The 23,765-nt window shown below is 34.8% G+C and overlaps 3 protein-coding genes and 1 long non-coding RNA gene across 5 annotated transcripts in view; 1 reads left to right on the plus strand and 3 right to left on the minus strand.

Moving 5' to 3' along the window:
- The first annotated feature begins 3,550 nt into the window (after positions 1–3,550).
- The window catches only part of LOC149793260 (uncharacterized), a 144,427-nt gene continuing 124,212 nt past the window's right edge, over positions 3,551–23,765 (plus strand). The window contains exon 1 of the long non-coding RNA XR_016422741.1: positions 3,551–3,725. This is a non-coding gene — a long non-coding RNA (uncharacterized LOC149793260). The remainder of the gene's footprint in view (positions 3,726–23,765) is intronic.
- Positions 11,204–12,852, minus strand: LOC149793261 (uncharacterized). The gene is made up of 4 exons (XM_089966330.1): positions 12,619–12,852; positions 12,280–12,346; positions 11,899–12,027; positions 11,204–11,514 (listed from the first exon to the last, which is right to left on the minus strand). Exons 1-4 carry the CDS (start codon positions 12,801–12,803, stop codon positions 11,329–11,331), a joined length of 567 nt encoding a protein of 188 aa, XP_089822456.1. The 5' UTR covers positions 12,804–12,852; the 3' UTR covers positions 11,204–11,328.
- LOC149793262 (uncharacterized) lies at positions 15,599–18,177 on the minus strand. Of its 2 annotated transcripts, none has more exons than XM_089966331.1 (4): positions 17,994–18,177; positions 17,531–17,587; positions 17,194–17,256; positions 15,599–16,112 (listed from the first exon to the last, which is right to left on the minus strand). In XM_089966331.1, exons 1-4 carry the CDS (start codon positions 18,078–18,080, stop codon positions 15,819–15,821), a joined length of 501 nt encoding a protein of 166 aa, XP_089822457.1. In that variant the 5' UTR covers positions 18,081–18,177; the 3' UTR covers positions 15,599–15,818. The 2 variants fall into 2 exon arrangements, with proteins under 2 accessions (XP_089822457.1, XP_089822458.1); XM_089966332.1 differs by having other exon boundaries at positions 15,614–15,735.
- On the minus strand, positions 18,597–23,317 carry LOC149793263 (KRAB domain-containing protein 2-like). Its single transcript, XM_089968974.1, has 5 exons — positions 23,129–23,317; positions 20,326–20,445; positions 19,825–19,929; positions 19,315–19,458; positions 18,597–18,992 (listed from the first exon to the last, which is right to left on the minus strand). The coding sequence occupies exons 1-5, from the start codon at positions 23,315–23,317 to the stop codon at positions 18,597–18,599; spliced, it is 954 nt and encodes a 317-aa protein (XP_089825100.1).

Raw genomic sequence — 23,765 nt, forward strand, 5'->3', positions numbered from 1 at the left:
GAAATAGGAACAATCAGAGCTGATGTTACAGATATCAAAGACAGACTACCGGAAATGACAAAAATAAAAATCCCTCATGAGAACACCATCAACACAGTATACACGATTCGGCATGGATCATTCACTTGGACTCCTACACAGAATATAGTAAATATTACCGCAACTGTTAAGGGCATTTATCGATTGACACTGGTTTCAATGATGCAGTTTAATATATTATCGTCGAGTTCATTCGGGTTTAACAATACAATATCAACAATTATAGACAAGGACGCAACTGAACCGTTTACAATTAGAGCCGTTGATAGAAATTTAACCAGGGCAAACATTACATGGTATGTGGAATTTGTAGCGGATCTAAGTAATTAAAAACACTAGCTCTTTTAAAATAAAAATGACCACCAAGGTAATTGAATCAGAGGTATCACCGACGTCACATCAATATCGATTCAATACCGTAAAAGAATTCTCCGCGAATTTGAAAACGCTTTCCGAACAATACCGTGTAAAAATAAAAAAATACCGTCGAAAAATAACCGCCATCGACGCGGTCGTGTACTCGGTGTCAGGTATAGTAGCCGGTACCGGTGTTATTTTATCCACGGTGACCATGATGGCCCCGATCGCTGTTCCAATCGCTATCTCCGCGGCGACAACAATTGCTGGAGTCGCCAACGCAATCACTAGAAAGATATCATCGTGTTCTCAGAAAAAACTCAACGAGTATACAGTAAAACATCAAATAGTATCCGATGCGTACTCGAAATTATCCGGGTTGATCTCGTTGGCGATAGATAATTCGTTTATATCCGATGTTGAATTCTCCACGATGGTCCAGTTCTATGACTCCGCGATGTCAAAAATCGAGGATTTTCAACTGGAAGCTGGAAACCACGTCGCTGAAACCACTTCAATGGGCTCAAAACATTCTCCTGAAAACAAGCAGGTTGTTAATATTCGGTGTTGAAATTAAACACTAGAAACAGCGAATAATAATAATGTCGCTGAACCCCGAAGGGTTTCAATTACTTCAACGGATCGCGGAGAACACCACTCCGGTACAAACAAGTATGATATCAATAACGTCAACGAAGCCCGAATTCAGTGTGAACTTCCCTTCTCCGATTCCAGTGAAGGAAATAGCGCTGGCAAAATTGCGAGTATATCACAGTTGGCCTAATATCCGAGCGGAAGCATTTAACGGACAACAACCTAATAACTCGCTGGTTTTTGCATGGACAAATAAACCCAATGGGACCCCAGACTGGAAGGAGGTTACAATACCAACTGGGTCATACCAAGTAGAACAAATCAATAAAGAATTTCAACGCAGGATAAAATCGATCACAGGAAAAGAATCAAAAATCGCTATTACGGTTCATGAACCGACGTTATCGTCGACGATTGAAATAAGCACACCGGGGTATATGGTTGATATTTATAACAGTTCAATAAGAACCATACTAGGATGGCCTGAGAATCCACCTCATGAAATCCCCGCGGACTTGCACACGAATGCGCAATCGTATCATGAAATTGATCCCAGTTATCGAGATAATTTGTCTATTATGAAAAACACGTTATTACCCAGTTGGTTTATATTTCAAGACAGGAATACCATGCAATGGTATTTTCAGTATAAGAAAACTCCTGAATTGCTCGTCATAATCACAGTTAATTTAAATGATATCGATAGTTTTTTTATCGAGATTAATCGTAATTACCGATTGCAACTAGAACAACTACGGAAAACAAAAGCACAAAAACACGTTGAGGTGTTAAATCAACTTATATCAGACATGGAATATATCAATGAATGAATCGTTAAAACAATATCCGATAACAGCGATGATAATAAACAAGAATTCCTAACCGAGTATAATATCACAGAAGCCGATTTACCCGATTTCAAGTTTCCAGGATACAACGCGCCAGAACTAAGAAAGTCTCTTAATGATTTTTTCAGTACATCAACTATCCTCAGACACGATAACGGAGATGGTGGTAGGCATATTGCTCCATACAACGTAAATATCGCATCGGTGATAGCAATCAATCTAGTGTGTGATGTTATCGAAGGGAGTTACCAGGTAGATACCAAGCAATCAAATCAAGCTCAACAGGGGTATATCCTTTATTCATTTTCACCAACAGCCCCTCCCGGATTCTTAATCGTTGAGAGCCCAATTAATCCGGTCTATATGCGATGCCATAATCGGTTTTTAACGAGAATTAATTTTAGACTTACCGATCAGTCAAATAACCTGATTGATCTACAAGAGGAGGAGTTAGTGATCACTCTGTTTGTAAGATCATTGTAAATAGCCCCTTAGCAGCAGGGGGGGGGGGGCAATGACATCGACGCGGTCGTCGCGCTTTTTTACCGGACGCTGACGACGCTGGGATCGGCGCGCAGAAAGTATTAATTAAACCAAATGACGATTGGACGACCCCCCCCGACGACGACGTCGTTTTTTTTTTACCGGGCGCTGACGACACCGGATCCGCTGAGTGCAGAAAGTATTAATTAAGCCAAATGACGATTGGACAAAATGTCCGATTCGCCCCCCCCCTGCTGCTTGAACTGCCATTGACTTCTCTGGTCAAGTGAATACTATTCTTATGCTTTGTTTTAATATAGGTATCTAAAAATATGGACCTTTTTGACCTCACTTGTGTATTTGATTTTTTATGATTTTTTATACATGGTCGCTGATTGCGGCATTAAATTTGTACATAAAAACTGGACCCTGCCCCCTTAAGGAAAATTGATCATTTCTTGATGGTGAAGTCAGCCACATCTATTATACTTTTCTGTTTCTTTGTGTATATTTAAATAATTTTTATGCATTAGCTTTATTATATCTCCTTCCTTTTCCATATATTACTTAGTGTTGTATGTGATGTTCTTTGGAGAGGGAGGTAACTGTGTTTTGTACCTCCATGTGAGAACTGTTTACATCATGACAAAATAGCATATTTTGGATATAACTTACTAAATATGGGAACAAAATGGTAACCGTAATGTATTGTCTTGCACTTTCTGTAGCTGTCAAGGTTTTGCACCTCTATTTTTATGAATGCTATTCACATTTCAATATAGACACACCTAAACAATTGCATAGCATGTCAACATGTATTCTTTAAAGTAATTTAACTCCACAGGAGCAGATAGAATTCAGAGGAATCATACATAAACATACTGTTGTGAATATTGAATGTCACCAGTGGAACGGTCTTAGAAATAATGATGCATATGGCATATTACTTGCTATATTTTGTTGAGAAGAATGAAAGTTTTAGCACACCGACATAGTTTCTACCTTCATGACCCCACTCTGAAGTTGACATAAGAGATTCATATCTCACTCTTGGGTGATAATAGAAAATGTTTCAGTGTTATGTATATATCTTGAAATTTCCAGGTTCAGTTAACAAAGGGGGAAAAGCTTAAAATTAAGTGGCAGCTTCATGCATTTGACAATGCACATACAGTTTCTCCTCTGAAAGTCTTATGTTTTCACTGAATGTTAAAAGTACATCAATATCACTTGTTTCTTTTCTTTTTGCAGGTGTCAGGTTGCATAGTAAGAGATTAGGATTAATCGGTTAGTCATGCTGAAAGAAACAATAGCTTCAATCTCATCCAGATACTCATTCTGATCTAAGTGCACAAGAGAGTGACTTTGACGGACAGACTTAGCTTCTGCAGGAGTTGTTTTATGGTACGTGCTTATCAAAAGCCAAGCCGGTGATATGCTTTTTACCTTTAACTGGATTTTCCACTATAAATATTTGTTCTATACCTTATCTTATTATTTACTATGATTTTGTAAACTCCAGAAAACATTAAAGTCAGTTGTAAGTAAATTGGTGTCTGAGAAGAAATTTCTCTGTTAAACTGTATTGAGTAATTTGTATATGTATGGTCAATTTCATTGGCTATGTATCAATGAATTTATTTGATATGTCACTCTTTGTAAGTTTTAGGGTCCTACACATCAGTATATCAATATTCCAGCATTGTCTAATGTTAATTGATTAAACTTTGACTTTTCCAGACTAGCTAGACTTGTGTTGCGATTACCCCCTCCCCCACACTATACACTGACACAACACTGATGTTGCTATTAGCATCTCCAGAATGATAATGAAAAGTTGGGAACCACTTCTTTTATATCAGTCTAAGAGTACTTCTAAAGCGCATGATTTACTTAAATGTGTGATTTCTTTAAGTTTGGTAGAAGAGTTTAGAGAAACTTTTCACTTCTGTCACTGACACCTAACATAGCATTTCTGTTATTCCCTCCTAAAATTTATAACTTCCAGACCTCTTCTTGACATTCATGAAACATTGTAAAGGAATTTTGATTTTGTACTGATGCTATGGTGGTAAACAAAGACCAAGAGCATTGTAGGTTGCAAACAATTTGAAATCTTTCAAGAAATGCAGTCAGTCATAATTCACAATGTAAATAATGCAGTGCTTTTTGCCGCAAAGAGGTAACTTTTTTAAATGCATAATACCATTTTTAGTTTTGTGCACAAAAAGTTTTCCTTTATACCATTGTACTAGATAATGTCTAAATATGTGATATGTACACAACTTTTGACATAAACCATTTTGAGCCAAATCCTTAAGGTGGCAGGGTCCAGTTTCGTAAATTGGCCCCTGGCAAATTTCTTAACTTCAGGCTATGGTGTGACTTTTTCAGCTATTATTGTTTACTATTTATAGATATGGATATATTTGTGAACTAGGTGTTTTGGGCTTGTGTTGCTCTTGAAATTGATGTCAGGCATGTACACCTTCCATAGTTGCTCTGCAGTATGTTGATAGTGAAATACCAAGAGTTGGCTAGGAAGAAGAGCTAGCCTCCCATAGCAGTAGACACATGGGTTCAAGGCAAGCCGAGTATCTCAAAAACGGCTTGGATGACAGCTATTATGAATTGCATCAAACTATTTAGTAGACAGTGTTTTTCAAAATTTTCATCCAGGGAAAGGGCTTGCGTTTGCACTGTGAGCACTACATGCTGTCAAAAATGGCATTTGGATGTGAAAAATGCAGGTATAAAATAGGGGTTGGGGTGCATAAACCTCTTCTGCTATGAACTGCCATTGACTTCTCTGGTCAAGTGAATACTATTCTTATGCTTTGTTTTAATATAGGTATCTAAAAATATGGACCTTTTTGACCTCACTTGTGTATTTGATTTTTTATGATTTTTTATACAAGGTCGCTGATTGCGGCATTAAATTTGTACATAAAAACTGGACCCTGCCCCCTAAGGAGATCTCTAGCAAAGGTCACAAACACGAACTAGGGGAGCGAATTCGAGCTAGGTGAAAGAAACTTGGCTCGGATGAACACCCCTATAGGTAACATTAGTCAATATAAATAACCCATCAAAAATTTAAAATAATTAAATTTTTGATTGAAAATTCTTTTTATAAAAATAAAACAAGCAACGTACCTGGGGGATACACTTACACATAAAACACTTTTCACTTTTGGGGGTGGGGGGAAATGGGGGTCGGGTGGCGGGGCATCTGTCTGGTGCCCCCACCCAAAAAAAAAGATATTAAAGTTCTAATTGATATTCATGAAATCACAATTATAAAGTGACGTATATATATATATATATATATATATATATATATATATATATATATATATATATATATATATATATATATATATATACACACACCACATATATTAAAATAACATGGCATTTAAAGTGTTGGTATAAAGCAAACTGATATAACAATACTACTGGTATATCAAATTGTGATCCGTCCATGGCGCAATAATACGAATATATAAACATTCTTTCAACTGCAGGCCTATAGCTCCCCTGATTTATTACCTCCCCTTGCATGCTCTTCATAAATAAAGATAAAATTGACCTGTTCACAAAATTTTGGGGAGCAAAAATGGCAGACGCAAAACTTGATGTATCTGAGAGAAAAATCGCTACTGTTTCTACTCATTCATTAATCATAAATGACATGAAAATAAGGATAAAATGTATTAGCAGTGCTGGTTTTCTAAATGAAATTAAAATAGTGCACAATTTCATCTGAATCCTTTAATTTTTTTTCTCCATTCCCATCTCCCCTCTCCTGCGTAAGGGACAAAAATAACAAAAATCTGGAATGAGAGAGAAAAACATGGCGCTGGACGAAAACATTGAAACTGAAATTGTACCAAGTAATCTACAGTAATCTGTTTCGTCGTAACAGTATGTTTACGCTTTCCTTGGGATCTATATACAGTGTTCCTAAGATCAATGATACATTGTTGCAATCGCCAGTCGACACAAGACCTATATGTTAAATTTGTCGGTTACGAGGCACACATACTGTAGCATGTTTAATGTTTGTTGTTTTTCTTTCTTAAACCTATTATAATGTACTAAAACTCGATTATTAATTAGTGAATATAAAAAATATCCAAACGGTGCTCTCCCAAATATCTCTCTCTCTGGATTTTCGTAGCCAGACACAGGCTAAAATACATGAAAATTGGGGATTTTCGCTTGTGTCATACGACGATGTCTCTGTACCTATGAATGATGGGTAAGTTTAGTCACAGGAGTCTGACGTTTTATCAATAAAGTACGGCGAAATCTCTGACAATATGAAATCCCCTTATCGGTAATATAAATAAACACAAGGAGTGCAAGCGTGACCACAACCCTTTGCTCGATTCGACTTTTTCTCACGCGTCTTTTATCGCTTCAGAATCGCAAGAAGACTGAAAAACTACACATATACATTCAAAAGACAGTAACGTACCAACGCATATCTCTTAAATGACCATGTCCTGAATCCAATCCGGCGAATTAACCCTTATTTTCACCACTACGGTCAAAATCCCTTTCTAGCAAAGGTGGCGCTCTACAGTTGCATATTTTGCATGGGTTAGGATTTTAAAGAAAAAGAATTTCCCCAGCTTTTCTCACTGGTTATACTGGCTATTTAAAAAAGACCTTGTATGTCTTAGGTACAATTAAAAGAACCTTTAATTCCCTTTATTTTGGTGTATGATTGATGGGTGTACTATGGGTTATAGAGTATACAGCTTGGCCTTACTTCAAATGTGCACCTTTCAAAAAAGTGCTAGCTCTACTTGGTCATTTTCACTTCCTGAACTTAAGAGGTAAATTGTATAAAAAAGAGCCGATAACTTTTTTTTTACATTTTATATATTTGGTAATTCATTCACTGCACTTTCAGAAACTGGTATTGTCTAGTCTGGCAAAATTCATTTTCCCTATTTTAATAGCTGCTATGTATAGTGTACTTTAGACTAATTCAGGCTGATTTTTTAACACAAGGGAGCAGTCATTTTAGTTAGCAGTGTGCTTAAATCATGTAAAATTTCCAAAAGTACAATATCCAAAGAAATATCATTCACATTACATTACTGTTGCATATAGGTATGCCAACATTCTCTCCATTGTGCATGTTTTAAATGCGAACTACTTCACCTTACATACGTCACTCTGTCTAAAGTACATATCAATTGGTGAGCGCCCCCAAAATCGGCTAGACGGAAGTAGCACATTCTACCAGTTTCTATCCTGCAGTAAATATGCGTTATGGTCTAATAATTGTACCGAACACGGCGCAGAATCTGTGTTATCTTTGAATATTAGGGAAATTTATGACGGTTGATGACGTCATCAACGGTTATTTCTACTATCAAAACTTTGACTACATATTTCTGTTCTGGAAATTTAAATAAAATTATAAAATGATACAATCTGAAATACAAAGCAAGATAAACTTTTTATCTTGTGAAATTACTTTCATCATGTTATTCAGCATATTTGCTGCAGGGTAGAAACTGGCAGAATGTGCTTCTATTGGGCTCCAACTTGGAATACGCCATTTCTCGAGAAATTGCGCGCAACAACTTGGAATTTCTAATTGTTGCACTCTTTCTAGAGAAATTGCGTGGTAGTTGGCTCCAACTTGGAATAGCCATTTCTCGAGAAATTGCGTGCAACAACCTGGAATTCCACATTAATCTGCGTCTTTACTTTTGTAAATTCTAAGCACTAGTCTGCTATTTAATTATTTCACATTAGTTTTCAAAGATTTATATATTTGTTTAAAATCTTTATATTTATTTAATCTGATTTTCGTTTCCATGGCATGTTTTAAATATGTTAAATATGTTTCCAAAAAATATTTGTGCTTAAAATATATGTTTGTAAAAATATTTAATAAAATAATAATATATTTAAATTTAGATGTATTATGTATTCTTTGTTTCTTTCTGTCTTCTGTCATTTTTTTTAAAAATTACTCCTTTTAAATACTATTGTAACTCTAGGAAAGGTCTTGGGACATATTAAACATCTCAAGGGACTATTACTATTGTCCCACTGAACTTACTGGAGTTATTCCAAGTTGTTGCATGATGCTTGCATGCAACATTTTGGAATTTAGCACAAAATTAAAATTTGGAACATATTAAACATCTCAAGAGACTATTACTGTTGCCCCATAGTGTTATATTTCACAGCCTAGGGTGTTTATTCTAAGTTTTGTTGCATCATGCCGCCATACCTTTTTTTTTAAATTTTAGTTCTGAAAAGACTAATTTCAAGGTAGGAGATACGTAGAGGGGAGATGTTGCATAACATTAATAGTAGGAAGATATTAAATGTCCAAAGTATCTATTACTATTGACCCATAGACTTGTATTTCACAGTTATGGGGGTTACTTCAGTGAATGTTGTGTGATGCATACATGCCATTTTTAAAAAAGATTAATTCTTTTAAATTATATTGTAAAAATAGGAAAAGTCTTCAATGGAGTTGTTGCAGAAATTGAATATTTGGAACATATTAAAGGTCTAAGGATCTTGTTATTGTTGCCCCACTGAACTTATTGGAGTTATTCCAAGTTGTTGCATGACGCTTGCATGCAACATTTTGGAATTTAGTCCTGGAAAGATGGATTTAAATGTAGGAAAGGTATCGAGTGGAGATGTAGCACAAAATTAAAATTTGGAACATATTAAACATCTCAAGAGACTATTACTGTTGCCCTATAGTGTTATATTTCACAGCCTAGGGTGTTTATTCTAAGTTGTTGCATCATGCCGCCATACCTTTTTTTAAAATTTTAGTTCTGAAAAGACTAATTTCAAGGTAGGAGATGCCTAGAGGGGAGATGTTGCTTAACATTAATAGTAGGAAGATATTAAATGTCCAAAGTATCTATTACTATTGACCCATAGACTTGTTTTTCACAGTTATGGGGGTTACTTCAGTGAATGTTGTGTGATGCATACATGCCATTTAAAAAAAATTAATCCTTTAAAATTATATTGTAAATATAGGAAAAGTCTTCAACGGAATTGTTGCAGAAATTGAATATTTGGAACATATTAAAGGTCTAAGGATCATGTTATTGTTGTCCCACTGAACGTATTGGAGTTATTCCAAGTTGTTGCATGATGCTTGCATGAACATTTTGGAATTTAGTCCTGGAAAGATGTATTTAAAGGTAGAAAAGGTCTTAAGTGGAGATGTAGCACAAAATTAAAGTTTGGAACATATTAAACATCTCAAGAGACTATTACTATTGCCCCATAGGGTTATATTTCACAGCCTAGGGTGTTTATTCTAAGTTGTTGCATCATGCCGCCATACCTTTTTTTTAAAATTTTAGTTCTGAAAAGACTAATTTCAAGGTAGGAGATACCTAGAGGGGAGATGTTGCTTAACATTAATAGTAGGAAGATATTAAATGTCCAAAGTATCTATTACTATTAACCCATAGGCTTGTATTTCACAGTTATGGGGGTTACTTCATTGAATGTTGTGTGATGCATACATGCCATTTTTTAAAAAAAATTAATCCTTTTAAATTATATTGTAAATATAGGAAAAGTCTTCAACGGAATTGTTGCAGAAATTGAATATTTGGAACATGTTAAAGGTCTAAGGATCCTGTTGTTGTTGTTCCACTGAACTTATTGGAGTTATTCCAAGTTGTTGCATGATGCTTGCATGCAACATTTTGGAATTTGTCCTGGAAAGATGGATTTAAATGTAGGAAAGGTATCGAGTGGAGATGTAGCACAAAATTAAAATCTGGAACATATTAAACATCTCAAGAGACTATTACTGTTGCCCTATAGTGTTATATTTTACAGCCTAGGGTGTTTATTCTAAGCTGTTGCATCATGCCGCCATACCTTTTTTTTTTAAATTTTAATTTTGAAAAGACTAATTTCAAGGTAGGAGAAACTTAGAGGGGAGATGTTGCATAACATTAATAGTAGGAATATATTAAATGTCCAAAGTATCTATTACTATTGACCCATAGACTTGTATTTCACAGTTATGGGGGTTACTTCAGTGAATGTTGTGTGATGCATACATGCCATTCTTTTAAAAATTAATCCTTTAAAATTATATTGCAAATCTAGGAAAGGTCTTAAACGGAGTTGTTGCAGAAATTGAATATTTGGAACATATTAAAGGTCTAGGGATCTTGTTATTGTTGTCCCACTGAACTTTGTGGAGTTATCCCAAGTTGTTGCATGATGCTTGCATGCAACATTTTGGAATTTTGTCCTGGAAAGATGGATGGATGGCCAGTATGCTATGAGTATCTGGTGTATATAATACTTTTAAATTCCAAAAATAATCAGAAATGACCTGTGTCCCTCTAAATTTTATCAAGAAAAGAAAGAAAGGAAAAAGGGAAGAAAAGAAAGAGGAGCATTATGTTTATTAGTTTATTAGTAAGCATTGTGTTTCCCATTTTATATATGGTTGGTTACATTTTATTGATTTAGTTGTATTATGTGCGAGGTACCGGAGGATCATTGACTGCAAAATAGGTAGGATTCATTTTCTCAAACAACAACTAGGTTATTATTTTAATTATTTTATTTGTGATATTATTTACAGCTGTATAAACGTTAAAAAAAAGTAAGAAATACATATATCAAGAACAAATTTTCTGCTGACAACTGTCTTGGATGATAACTTCAGCCTCAAGGTAGGAGATTCCTTCAACAGCTGCCATCAGGTGTATCAGTACCTTGAAGTATATGAAGAAATATTAAACAAACGTTGATTCAAATATTTCATCAAATTTGAGAATTTAATCTAAGGTGTCCAAGTACTTTAATTAGAATATATAAATATAACTGCCAAAAGATAAAGTGAGCTATTTCACACACCCCCAAATGCAATATCATGCAGAGCTGTGCACCCCCTTATGATGCTTTTCAGTATTTTCAGGGATATTTTCAGTATTTCATGTCACCTTTCATTATTCTTCACAAGCTAACAACATGCATAAACAAAGTGGTTCCAGTGGTGGTGTTTCATTCTTCGTAGGTCTAGGAAAAATAGTAAATATAATTGCTTGCTTTTTGTCTTCTTTACCTCAGGAAACAACAATAAGTCGATTATTTTGGTGTTCATTGGATTTAGAAGCAATTCCTCTATGAACTTTCGTAGGGCTCTAACCTGGAAGCAAAAAATCAACAATTGTATCATTCACTTCAGTTCATTCTTGTTTTAAAATAAAAGTTTAGTGAGTAAATGTCATGAAACTACTTTGAAACCTAGTTTGCCCATCATGAACAATACAATTATTCACATAATGATAGGTAAAAGCTATTATCTCAATACTGTCCTGGCTGAGCCTTGTCCTTGATCATGATGTGCTCGAACAAAATCTATACTTGAACTTTTTGAAAGCAGGCCATGAGTTGATCATTGGATAATTATATTATTATCATCACCATACTAACTTCATAACACAAGTAGGGTCATGTATGTTTTGCAACACAATTTTTAGTTATCTGCCGTCATTATTGTATAGATGTAAATTATAATATGCATACTTACCACACTTTCATTCGGAATATTCAGGCCAGAGAAGAGGGTCAGTCTCCGGATTATATGTGAGGACCTGCTGTCCAAATCTCTCATTCTCCATGACTTTGATGTCTTTGAACATGTTTTGACCACAACATTCTATCACATAAGTATAAAAAAGTAACACTTATTACAAAGGTTCCTTTTTAGAAGGCTCCCATGTACAGTGTTATCTAGATTATAGTTTCAGCATAAGTCTCTGTTAAAATATTATGTTCAGGGTGTGCATTTTCGGCATCTTGTGGAAAACTGACAAATACTGGCTTGTGCAGAATAGCCAATTTTTATTATCACTAATCCATGTCTTAGCAATACAAAGTTGTGACCCACTGTCAAGAAATTGCTACCTACCTTGAGTTGATTTCTCTTCTTTTTCAAAAATACATTGATCAAGGATGTATTATTGAACACTGGAAAGCTGAAAGTTAACAAAATGTAGCTATTTTACATTCATACAGTAATTGATATATCAATCATCATCATATTTATTATCATCCTGGATTTTCTGCATTAACAAGATATTGGCATTATGCAAGTGATGTTGTCCCCCAGGTAATACTACTTTGTAAAACAATTATGTTTAAGTGTATAATGCAATAAACAAGAAAGATACTAATCTGATTTACTGTTTCCATTGGAATGGATGGATTCTATCACAGTAATTTTCAAACTCTTACTAATCTCACTTACTGTTTCAACTGGAATGGACGGATTTTATCACATCCACATGTGAATTCCTTTTCTTGGTAGTGTTTAAAGCTGTGTCTGCCTATGCAGGCGCAGTGTGCCCATAGACAGCACACAATACAAGCCACCCATCCCATGCTGTCATCTTCATTGCATACTCCAAAACATTCACAGAAGCACATGTCCATTGCATCATTTTCTTTTGGTGTGAATGGTATGGCTAATACCAGGTGACTGAGCCTGAAATAGGAAAAGGAATCAAGCATACATACACTACCAGCTACTGTATACATTATGTGTCATAAAATGGGAAACAGTTCCTTGAATTAAGAAAAATCTACATGATACAAATATGAAAATTAATAATGTTCAATGACATACAGCAACACATTCATATGTCATTGAAGATAGCCATTGTTTCATGGATACAGTAGTTTTAAAGAAAAGTAGGTGCAGACAGTTTCTCCATTATTCATGGTGGAACTGAAAAGGTATTATTAATAAAAGTACTAGAAATTGTATAGGTGTACGAATACCGAATATTCCCATCAACAGATGGCAACTGTACTGGTACTTTAAGCAGGATGATCTCTTCTCCAATGCAAAATATTTCTTGGGGATAAATGTCTTCATTATAGTTTTTAACGGTGATCTTTTTCCTGAGTAACCCAGCCAAAGATATGAACTGTACCTGGGCTGTAAATATAAATCATTTTGGGCATAAGCGATACAAAGTAAAACATGTTTATTACGTTTTTGTTTATTCAGGACCTAATGTTCATTACATATCTTGTCATCAATATTTGCAAGGATTCATTACTTCATTACACCTTCAGGTACGTTACTTCTATAATAAATATTTGTAAACAGTAGATCCATGAATGCAACAAGCTATGTTTAGATCAAAGTAGACAGTTAGCCAAATAACTTAGGGTATGTTTTCAAACGTGTTACTGGATTATATTTGATATGCCCTTCTTAAGACAGCTACTAATGATCATGGTTACCTTGCACAACATTAAAATCCTTATCCCTAAATCATATGAAAATTTTTATGTACACCAGCATAGTTAAATATTATTAATTACCAGAATCTGTGCCTTTGAGGGTTGCAAACAGTTCTTTTTCTATGGCTATCTTTACCAGGTGTCGCGGCTGCTGCATCATGGTGGTATCGTCGGAAATGTTAGCTGTTGTGGACCTATTGACCTATGCCACAGCATCATTCCAGTCCATGATTCCTTCCATCACATGAATAATGCCAATAAACTGTTATAGATACTACAGCATTATTAGATAATATGATGATATGATTAGACACAATTAGAGATACTATAAAGAATGTGATAAACCGGGCAAATTGTGATAGTGGCCCAAGGTTTTTCTTTTCATTGATAATCCTATTTCAGACCCATAATAACTAGAAGGGAAACTGGTAAATAAAAACAAACACATGTTATCTTTTCAGATTAAAATGGCACATGCATTGTCAAACTTAAGAGAATGCTACCTGGATTGTATGGAGTTTATTAAGCCATAAACAGTTTATTAATGCACATATTAACGTTTTCTATTATTTCACAAAAGTTGATAGTTTTCAAGTTTCTTGATGGCAAAATGAGATCAGAGAGTAGTTATTAGGATCACCTGATCAACCATTTTCTCGTGGTTAACAATGGCATAGATGGCAGCTGCAAGGCGAAGAAAAACTGTTTTCTTAGCGTGACCCCAAAGGACCAGAGAGATGGAGTTAAACAGACAATTGTTATCATCCACGGATGTCTGGAACACTGTGTGTGATGTCCGTATGTCCAGAGGAATGAACTGGATAAAGCTACTCAAAGTAAAAGATTAAATGCTTAATAATACACATTGGTAATTCAACACAAAGCAGATCTGTCCTTAATACTAAACATAAATATTAACACATGAGCAAAGTGACAGTGTATTAGAGTGTTAGTCATCGCAAGTGATGCTGTAAACTGTATGCATTCAACACATATAACAATGGGAAAATATGTGAATAATGACTTACAATGGTTTCTTTGTCATTTATATTGGTGTCATTACAGTTGTATCACAAATCTGATATATCTATGCTACAGTGAAGCATTCTTTGTATACTTTGTAAGTTTTAAACGATACAAACCCATCACCATAGATTCCCAATTTCTTAGCACGGATAATGGGAATGGGTTCCTCTGTTTGCAGGTCAGGCAGTCTCTCAACAATGTACCTTGCAGTAAAACTTAGTGCCTCCCATGTTTCTGCATGTGAAATAACACTCAAGCAGGACTGACATTCAGTCTCTTGTAAACCCTGTAATGATATTAATTCTCTTTTATTTTTTGGCTCATTAGGCAATATTAGCAGTGGGTCAAAAGTGCATCATTCACTCAAATTTGATGAGAAGAGTGTCTACTTTCGTGATCATCTTGCTGTATGATATAGTCAATAATTATTGTCTTAAATCCAACACAAACAACCAAAAACAAAAAACATAAAAACATGAAAAGTAAATCTATATAAATTATTTGCTAAAATTTCTGAATAACTTACTGACTCAATTAATTGCTGGACAAAGACCTTGAAGGTGACTGGAATATCATACCGATGGTCTTCTGCCTACTGTCAAGTTCCTCTGATCCCACGTTTTCTAAGTCCTCTGACCTTGCATTATCATGTTCCGTTCTGAAAATTTCACATACAGGAGATAACATAACAAAAGCAATACATACACATAAAATCTCAGTACAACTGATATCCATAATTTCTATTGGCGTAGAATATGTTTTCAAACTTATCTGTATCAGATACATATTCGTTAAACGAAAAAAATGTTTGATGAATACAAACCCATTTTGGCAGCATCTACCAGCATGGCAGGCAGCCTGGCACTGAATCTTGTTCCGGACACAGATGCAACGCCTGCTCTGGCATCCTACTCTGCAATTGCAAACATTTGCAGGGCATGCAACTTTGGAGAAGCACATGGAAGCAGTCCTTAAGGAGATGACTTTCTCATCCTTCCAGCCATCCACACTTAGTTCAGGAATGGCTCCTTGGAATGGTAGAAGAGAATCGCCTCTGTATCTACCTGCAAGCATTCCATATTTGCATCTAAGAAGAAAGATAAGAAATATTTACTTTACTTTGCTATGATAGCTAGAAAAAGTCATAACTGATGGCAATCTGATGTAATTTCATGTTTTTAGCACAACAAGCAATCTATATCGAATACGAAAACTTATATCCTTCTCTCCATGTTTGTTCACTACTGTTCCAAGGATCCTTTTGCAGTCCGTCTTATGGCGATCAGACCTGGGAACTTTGATGGACACCAATTCACCAACTTTGAAACGGACAACATCTGGTTCTAGGGCATTCATTCTTCTGGATGCCTCTTGAAGATATGCCTGATTAGCTAATACTCTTCTATATCGGTGTCTTTCTGTTGTAGCCAGCTCCTCTGGCTTCCATATCCTGTGTGTGGCATTCTGACACATAATAAGAACAAGCATAAATTATTGAATATCATTTATATTGAATGCTAATGTCTTGGATCTTTACAGCAATGAAAGAAGCAAGATTGAAAGTACATTAGTGTCTGTTTCTTAAGTAATCAGGAATATTATGACTCTAGCTGTACCTAATTAATATATAATATCATTCACGAAATCTGACGTTTATATGATAAGAAATTGGTCTCAAAAAGGAGCAGGATAACTTGTACATCAGTGTTTGTTTCTTAAATAATCAGGAATCTTATGACTCTCTAACTGTACCTATCATTACACCAGGGGAGATGTGAATGATATCCCCATTCCTTTCCAACACAGTTCGATAGAAAGATACTGTAAGCAGTTTGAATTTTAATGCTTGTACCAACGATTAACCTGCATCTTACCTCAACTTGGGCTTCATGGCTGACATTCTGATTCTCATCTTCTGGTGCACTGGCAGTCTCTCAAAAAGTATGTATATAATTAATATCTAATATCATTCATGAAATCTGGTGTCTTTATAATACGAAATTGGTCTCAAAAAGGAGCAGGATAACATGTACATCAGTGTTTGTTTCTTAAATAATCAGGAATCTTATGACTCTCTAGCTGTACCTATCATTACACCAGGGGAGATGTGAATGATATCCCCATTCCTTTCCAACACAGTTCGATAGAAAGATGCTGTAGCAGTTTGACGTTTAATGCTTGTACCAACGATCAACCTGCATCTTACCTCAACTTGGGCTTCATGGCCGGTATTCTCATTCTCATCTTCTGCTTCTGGTGCACTGGCGGTCTGTCAACAGGTACGTAAATAATTAATATCTAATATCATTCATGAAATCTGGTGTCTTTATAATAAAAAATTGGTCTCAAAAAGGAGCAGGATAACATGTGCAATAGTATCTGTTTCTTAAATAATCAGGAATCTTATGACTCTCTAGCTGTACCTATCATTACACCAGGGGAGATGTGAATGATATCCCCATTCCTTTCCAACACAGTTCGATAGAAAGATGCTGTAAGCAGTTTGACCTTTAATGCTTGTACCAACGATCAACCTGCATCTTACCTCAACTTGGGCTTCATGGCTGGCATTCTCATTCTCATCTTCTGCTTCTGGTGCACTGGCGGTCTGTCAAAAAGTACGTAAATAATTAATATCTAATATCATTCATGAAATCTGGTGTCTCTATAATAAGATATTGGTCTCAAAAAGGAGCAGGATAACATGTACAATGGTGTCTGTTTCTTAAATAATCAGGAATCTTATGACTCTCTAGCTGTACCTATCATTACACCAGGGGAGATGTGAATGATATCCTCATTCCTTTCCAACACCATTAGATAGAAAGCTGAAAACAGTGAATGTTAATGCTATTACTAACGATCAACAACCTGCATCTAACCTCAACTTGGGCTTCATGGCTGACATTCTCATCTTCTGCTTCTGGTCCATTTGTAGTCTGTCAAAAAAGTACACAGAGCATAAATGTCTCATTGACAACAGCAAGATGAGTTAATAGATGCCACTTTATAGTGCCAACAGCTTAAGAATATGATATACTGCTCATGGTTTTAAGTAAGTAATGAATATTATGAATACTTTTTTTAAAAAAAATCTTTCTTCCCAAAAATATATCTGATGGAAGTTATATTTTTTCTGCATAGTTTGCCTAGAGTGAAAAAAAATCCTTGGGCCAGCCCTAATTAAAGTGAAACTTTGGTGCCAAATCATTAATGCTGTACCAAGCATTTCAAGCAAATACTTAGCAGTTGGAGCAAATGGATTTACAAAGAAAAATGAATACTCTTTAAGTGAGGGAATAATAATAATAATAATAATAATAATAATAACAAAGTTTTTGTTACTCCAGCATAGCTGTGGTCAAGCAATAGGTCACATTCTTGGCTATCCTCTTGTGACTCTTCCACATCCACCTCTTCTTGGGCAATCATTCTGGCAGGACGTCCAAGTGGTGGTGGGGATGGTGGTTTTTTTCCCAACTACATACTCATATGGTGTCAGCTGTATCACCCTGCTCAACGTGGTGTTGAGTTGATCTGAAAGTGTTTACCGACATTTGAAAGATAGTACCATATACGAACACTTTTCTTTGAAATGGGCTTTAAAAAAGTACAACCTGGCAACATCATGTTCAGAGAAAGGCTACAGTCTTGAATACCAGTTTTAAGTGCACTTCATTGCTTCATGGTGTCTTGTTAACATTTAACTTGGTTGGTTACATCAGTGCCAGAAATGGATATGATATGTGCTTTATTCGGTATGACCATTTTACTAATTGAAGCTGTTGATGGTCAATCAACATTGTACCTATAACATGAGCTCTTTGATAACATGTGGAGGATGGAATTAAATGAAGCATAAACTTATCAATGGATAAATACAGCACATATTAGACATTGAGGTCATGCAATCAAACTGTCAACTGAATCACTAAACCTATACAGAAACTAACATTGTTTGAGAGGAAGCCACATATGCCAGGGAGCTGGGCCATCACCATGACAGGTGGCCTCCATAGCTGAAATTTTCTCCTCCAGTACCCGATTCCCTCTCTCCACCAATCCTTCATACTGAGGATGACGGGGACGTCCATGAACAATATCACTTGAACCTGGCCACTGCTGCAGGAGTCTATCAAGAGCACCAAACTCTGATCCATTATCTGTATGCAGAATGGTTGGTATTCCGATGATACTAAACATATGGGACAAAGCGAGATTAACCTCTGCTGGAGTCTTCTGGACCAGTGGTGCCAGTAAGTGGAACTTACTGAAGTGATCCATCAGGTGGAGTATATACTTATAACCACCTGATGGCTTCCTCGTCATGTCGACAAGGTCAACCTGCAAATATTAATGTAAAATTATTAATGATTTTTATCAACCCTGTTTTTCTGCTGTTTTCATAAATTGCCAAATAGCAAATGTATATTTCCTTTCTTTGTACTTTTTTACAGCAATATGAAAAAAAAATAATGATCCATAGTGATTAGGAAGAATGTTGACAAGTATGAATTTCCTATAATTTTAGTATGGAACAGGAGATAATAGAACTATCTTTGTACATGATATATACAGATAAATGTATTTATCAATTAGTGATAGTACTTTTACACATATATAGACTCACAAATGCAGCAAGATTATTAACCATTGTTGAACACACCTGACAACGAGAGAACAAGCCCTGGCTGATTATAACTCTGGGTGGGGCTTGTATAACTTGTGGCTTATTCCTACTGCATGTCCTGCACATGCTGATGTACTTTTGAACAGCACTTTTGGGCAGGCCTTCATATTGATCAGCAACCTGGGTAAAAAAAAATAAAAAATACATACCTTATCAAGAAAATGTAGTTCCAAAATATGTAACAAAGTTATGTATAGAAATAGAAATATTATGAGACAGTTTATTTTTTAAATATGACATCATATTTAACAAATATAAAGAAACTAATTTCATAATAATACTAATAATAATTATGCCAGTCTCCAATTTGGCTGAAAATATAATGCATATTGGTGTCACCGGCAATAATGAAATAAACCAACCGGTCAAGGCACGGATTTCTGATACCTTGTGTATTTTTACTCATTCCTTCACATGTAGAGTGGTCTGATGGAGTGTGTTTAATGTTGGATGGATGAAAGCATAATACATTTTATTGTATTATACCTTGTGTAGCATTACGCGTTCCTTCCCATGGCCAGTGGTCTGATGGAGTGTCTTTAATGTTGAATGAAAGTCCTCGGTGGGTACTACAATCAGTCGGCCACTTGTCTGAAAATATTAATTGCAAGATTTGATAAGAATTAGGCATCAAATGGAATAAAAGTTCCAGGCCTTGTTATAGCCATTACTCACTTGATTACAGCAGGCCTCATTACACTGATTACAGGCCTTGTTACAATACTCCAGGTGTTGATACAATGATTATTGACAAGATCTTTTAGGGCCTAGTCACAGCGATTGCTGACTTGATAACTGCAGGTCTTTTTACAATGATTACTGACCTGATTACCACATGCCTTGTTACAGAGATTACTGATTATTTCCACCCTTGCCATAGTTAATAATAACTCGATTACTATAGATCTTGTCATAACGATTTCTGAATTGATTACTTTGACTCTCATTATAGTGAATGAAAGTTGTAAATTTTTCTCCTTAACTTACATGAGCTGAAGTTGCTCCCGAGATTTTTTGGTCTCGGATTCGGTTGGGTACAGTCAAGACTCTGGTATGGACCCCATCTTCTCCTGGTATGGACATTGATCCATAACCATTCTGCTGAACCTGTTAGTATAAGCAAATACAAGTAATGATTGCCAAGTTTTGTCATCTTTTATGTTGGTATTCTATTGTTCTCAACCTTCTTTGTCTTCTTTTTTAATTACTAGATCAACAAATAAGACTACTTAAAGAGATAGTTTTGTTTTTTTAAATACTTTTAAAAATGGTGTATTATTATCATTGTCATTTTTTGCCACCTACAATGCAGTATATTCTATACTGTTTTCATATGTGCTTACCTTACCAATTATCAAGGTGGTTAGAATTATCTCTGATTTGTATCGGTAATTTTAGCATTTGGGTCTTTCAGATTCCCGTAGATTATTCTGTCTATGAGATTGTGTAGGTATAAAAGGCGGTCATCTCTACTGATCCAGTCTTATAATTATATATGACTTCAATTCTTTCCTCCCATTTTCATACAAGTTTACTTGATTTTCCAGAACTAAACTTTATGTTGTATACAAAAATATTATGACAGTTAAATTATACTGATATAAATGAAATTCTTTTTAATTAACTTTACTATTTCCATTAGCAACTCCTGTGTGGATACATTAAGCATATATATATATATATATATATATATATATATATATATATATATATATATATATATATATATATATATATATATATATATATATATATATATATATACACACATACACCCATACATACATAAATATTTTATACATTTCTTTAACTTCTGCATTTGACCCTATTTCCTTCACTATCCCTAAATCATGATACAATTCCTCATACATCTTATAGCTGTTGGTTATTTCTACTGCTTTAAATTATGTATTATTCTAATATAACTCTGGCTTTATCTATGGACATAATTCAGACCATATGTGTATTTATAGTCTATGTAAAATAAATGTTTTCCTTCATTTATTGTTATATGATGTTAAACATACTTTGACAATATAATGTTGGTTTCATGTACCTCTTCTATACCACACCTTAATTGTAATAGAGTGTATGATTTAATTGCAATTCACACACAATAAGGTGTCTGTGTGGTTTTATAGCACACCTTGTCCAGGTAACAAGGAAATTTCTGTATTACTGTGAAAACAATTCCATCCATAGTGTGAAATAAATGCACAAGGAAGGATATCAAGCCATGAACAAACTTAATCTCTTTTAATACAAATATTCTGTAGGTTTGTTCAAGTAATTGTTCTGTATACAGGTCAGTGTATAAAACTGTGAAACTGCTGAGGTGACTTGTAGGATGGATAAATCTCATAGCAACTAGAATTAGCATAATTTAGTCATATACTGTGTTACTCCGTGTTCATTTACAGGTTCCAGTTGCCAAGTGATTATGTTGAATATTTCTTACACTGTAAAACTCTTTAAAACATGGTTCCAATTGTGCTGTGATTAATTTATTCATGAGAGCAGATTGTATATTAGACAACATATTAAAATGATTTAATTATAAAGAATAAAGATATAAATGGTACTATTATAGATAAAAATGAATTTCTAATACATCATTATTAAGATGATAAAACAATAATTTTGGATGGATCGGAAAAAGCTCTTACAAATACAATGCACGCAAAGATATCAGGCCTTAATGTAAACAGAGAGAAAACAAGACTATTATAGGAAGCATGAAAAACAGCTACATCCATTTGTGTATACAGTATAATTGATGCTGGGTAGTTGATAGTTTCACAATATGAAGCATTATCTTCTCTACAGATTTAAGTCACATAAAAAATATTAATTATGATCGCAAATTAGATGACATCAATAGACTAATGACTCTGTGGGTGTAGATAGTTCTTACCCCCTATGGGAAAAATATTGTGATAAAATCACTTTCTTTTTTTCAAATTAAATCAGATATTAATAAGTTTACCAATTCCTCCAGATTGGTTCATTATAAAAATTAAATAGTTTAATCTACAAGAACTTGTGGAAAGAATCAATTGACAAGATAAAATTAAAAATAAAAAAAAGTTATGAAGAAGGGGGGCTTGCAATGATTGACTTAAAAAAATGTAATTTATTCAATCAAATTTACAGAAGACAAGACTTATGTTGAAAAAAAATTGTAAGGTAGTCCGTGGGATGGCTACCAGTGTACAGGGAATATGAAATTAAAATATAAAAAAATGATTTGCATTATGACCGTGTCTTCGGTGGATGCTACAGCTACCATCAGTAGTCAATACACTACTACAATTCAACTTTTGCCAGAATTTCGCTGGGTCGTTACTATTCTCTTCAACTGTGTTACAAAAATAGTCAGATTTGCCGCAGAATTCCTCTGCACTTGATTTCTAACTTAAAAAGGCTTTTTTTTATAAAGCAGCATAATTCATACGGTATGTTCACTGCAAGCCAAGTACAATACATTTATTAGATAAATTGATTGATGTCATGTAAACATATTTATTAATATTTATTTGTGTAAATCAAAATGAATTTGATAGGCTTATAAATGTTAATTCCAAATATAAACACGACAACAAGTTTCAAAGTTTTAAATCGTTGCTCAGCAATAGCTGTTGAGTTTAGGAAATATGGAAACTTCATTTTAATAGTCATTAATACAGTTTATAATCTATTTGTACTTTGGTGAAATTATTCACAAGTGAATGTCACAACCTGTCTTAAATTTAACTTTAAACCGATGAAAGCGATGGGAAAATATACTTACTTTATGCTTTAACTTCGCCAATTTCGCTGACGAATTGTTGCAGAAACCTACAACATCTTGAACTTTCCCATCCAGAAGACTGAATACATTATTGACAAACACCTTCGTCACAGATTTATTTGTGGTCTTGTTGCTTACATATTTTTCCGTGCAGAACAATTCAAAAATATCTAGGTCAACATCCTCCATTCTTAACACTCTAATGAAACTGATGCTAAGCCAGCAGCTCGGGTCTATTTATATCGGTTCGCAAGGTCACGCAATTTCTCGAGAAAAAGCGCAACAACTCGGGATTCCGAATTGTTGCGTTATTCCAAGTTGTAGCATAAAACTACTTCCGTCTAGCCGATTTTGCTAGAAAGGGATTTTGACCGTAGTGGTGAAAATAAAGGTTAATTCGCCGGATTGGATTCAGGACATGGTCATTTAAGAGATATGCATTGGTACGTTACTGTCTTTTGAATGTATATGTGTAGTTTTTCAGTCTTCTTGCGATTCTGAAGCGATAAAAGACGCATGAGAAAAAGTCGAATCGAGCGAAGGGTTGTGGTCACGCTTGCACTCCTTGTGTTTATTTATATTACCGATAAGGGGATTTCATATTGTCAGAGATTTCGCCGTACTTTATTGATACAAC

This window comes from Sinohyriopsis cumingii, chromosome 8 (genome assembly GCF_028554795.1).
Source record: "Sinohyriopsis cumingii isolate HCF-2022 chromosome 8, ASM2855479v2, whole genome shotgun sequence".
Classification (NCBI taxonomy): Eukaryota; Metazoa; Mollusca; class Bivalvia; order Unionida; family Unionidae; genus Sinohyriopsis; species Sinohyriopsis cumingii.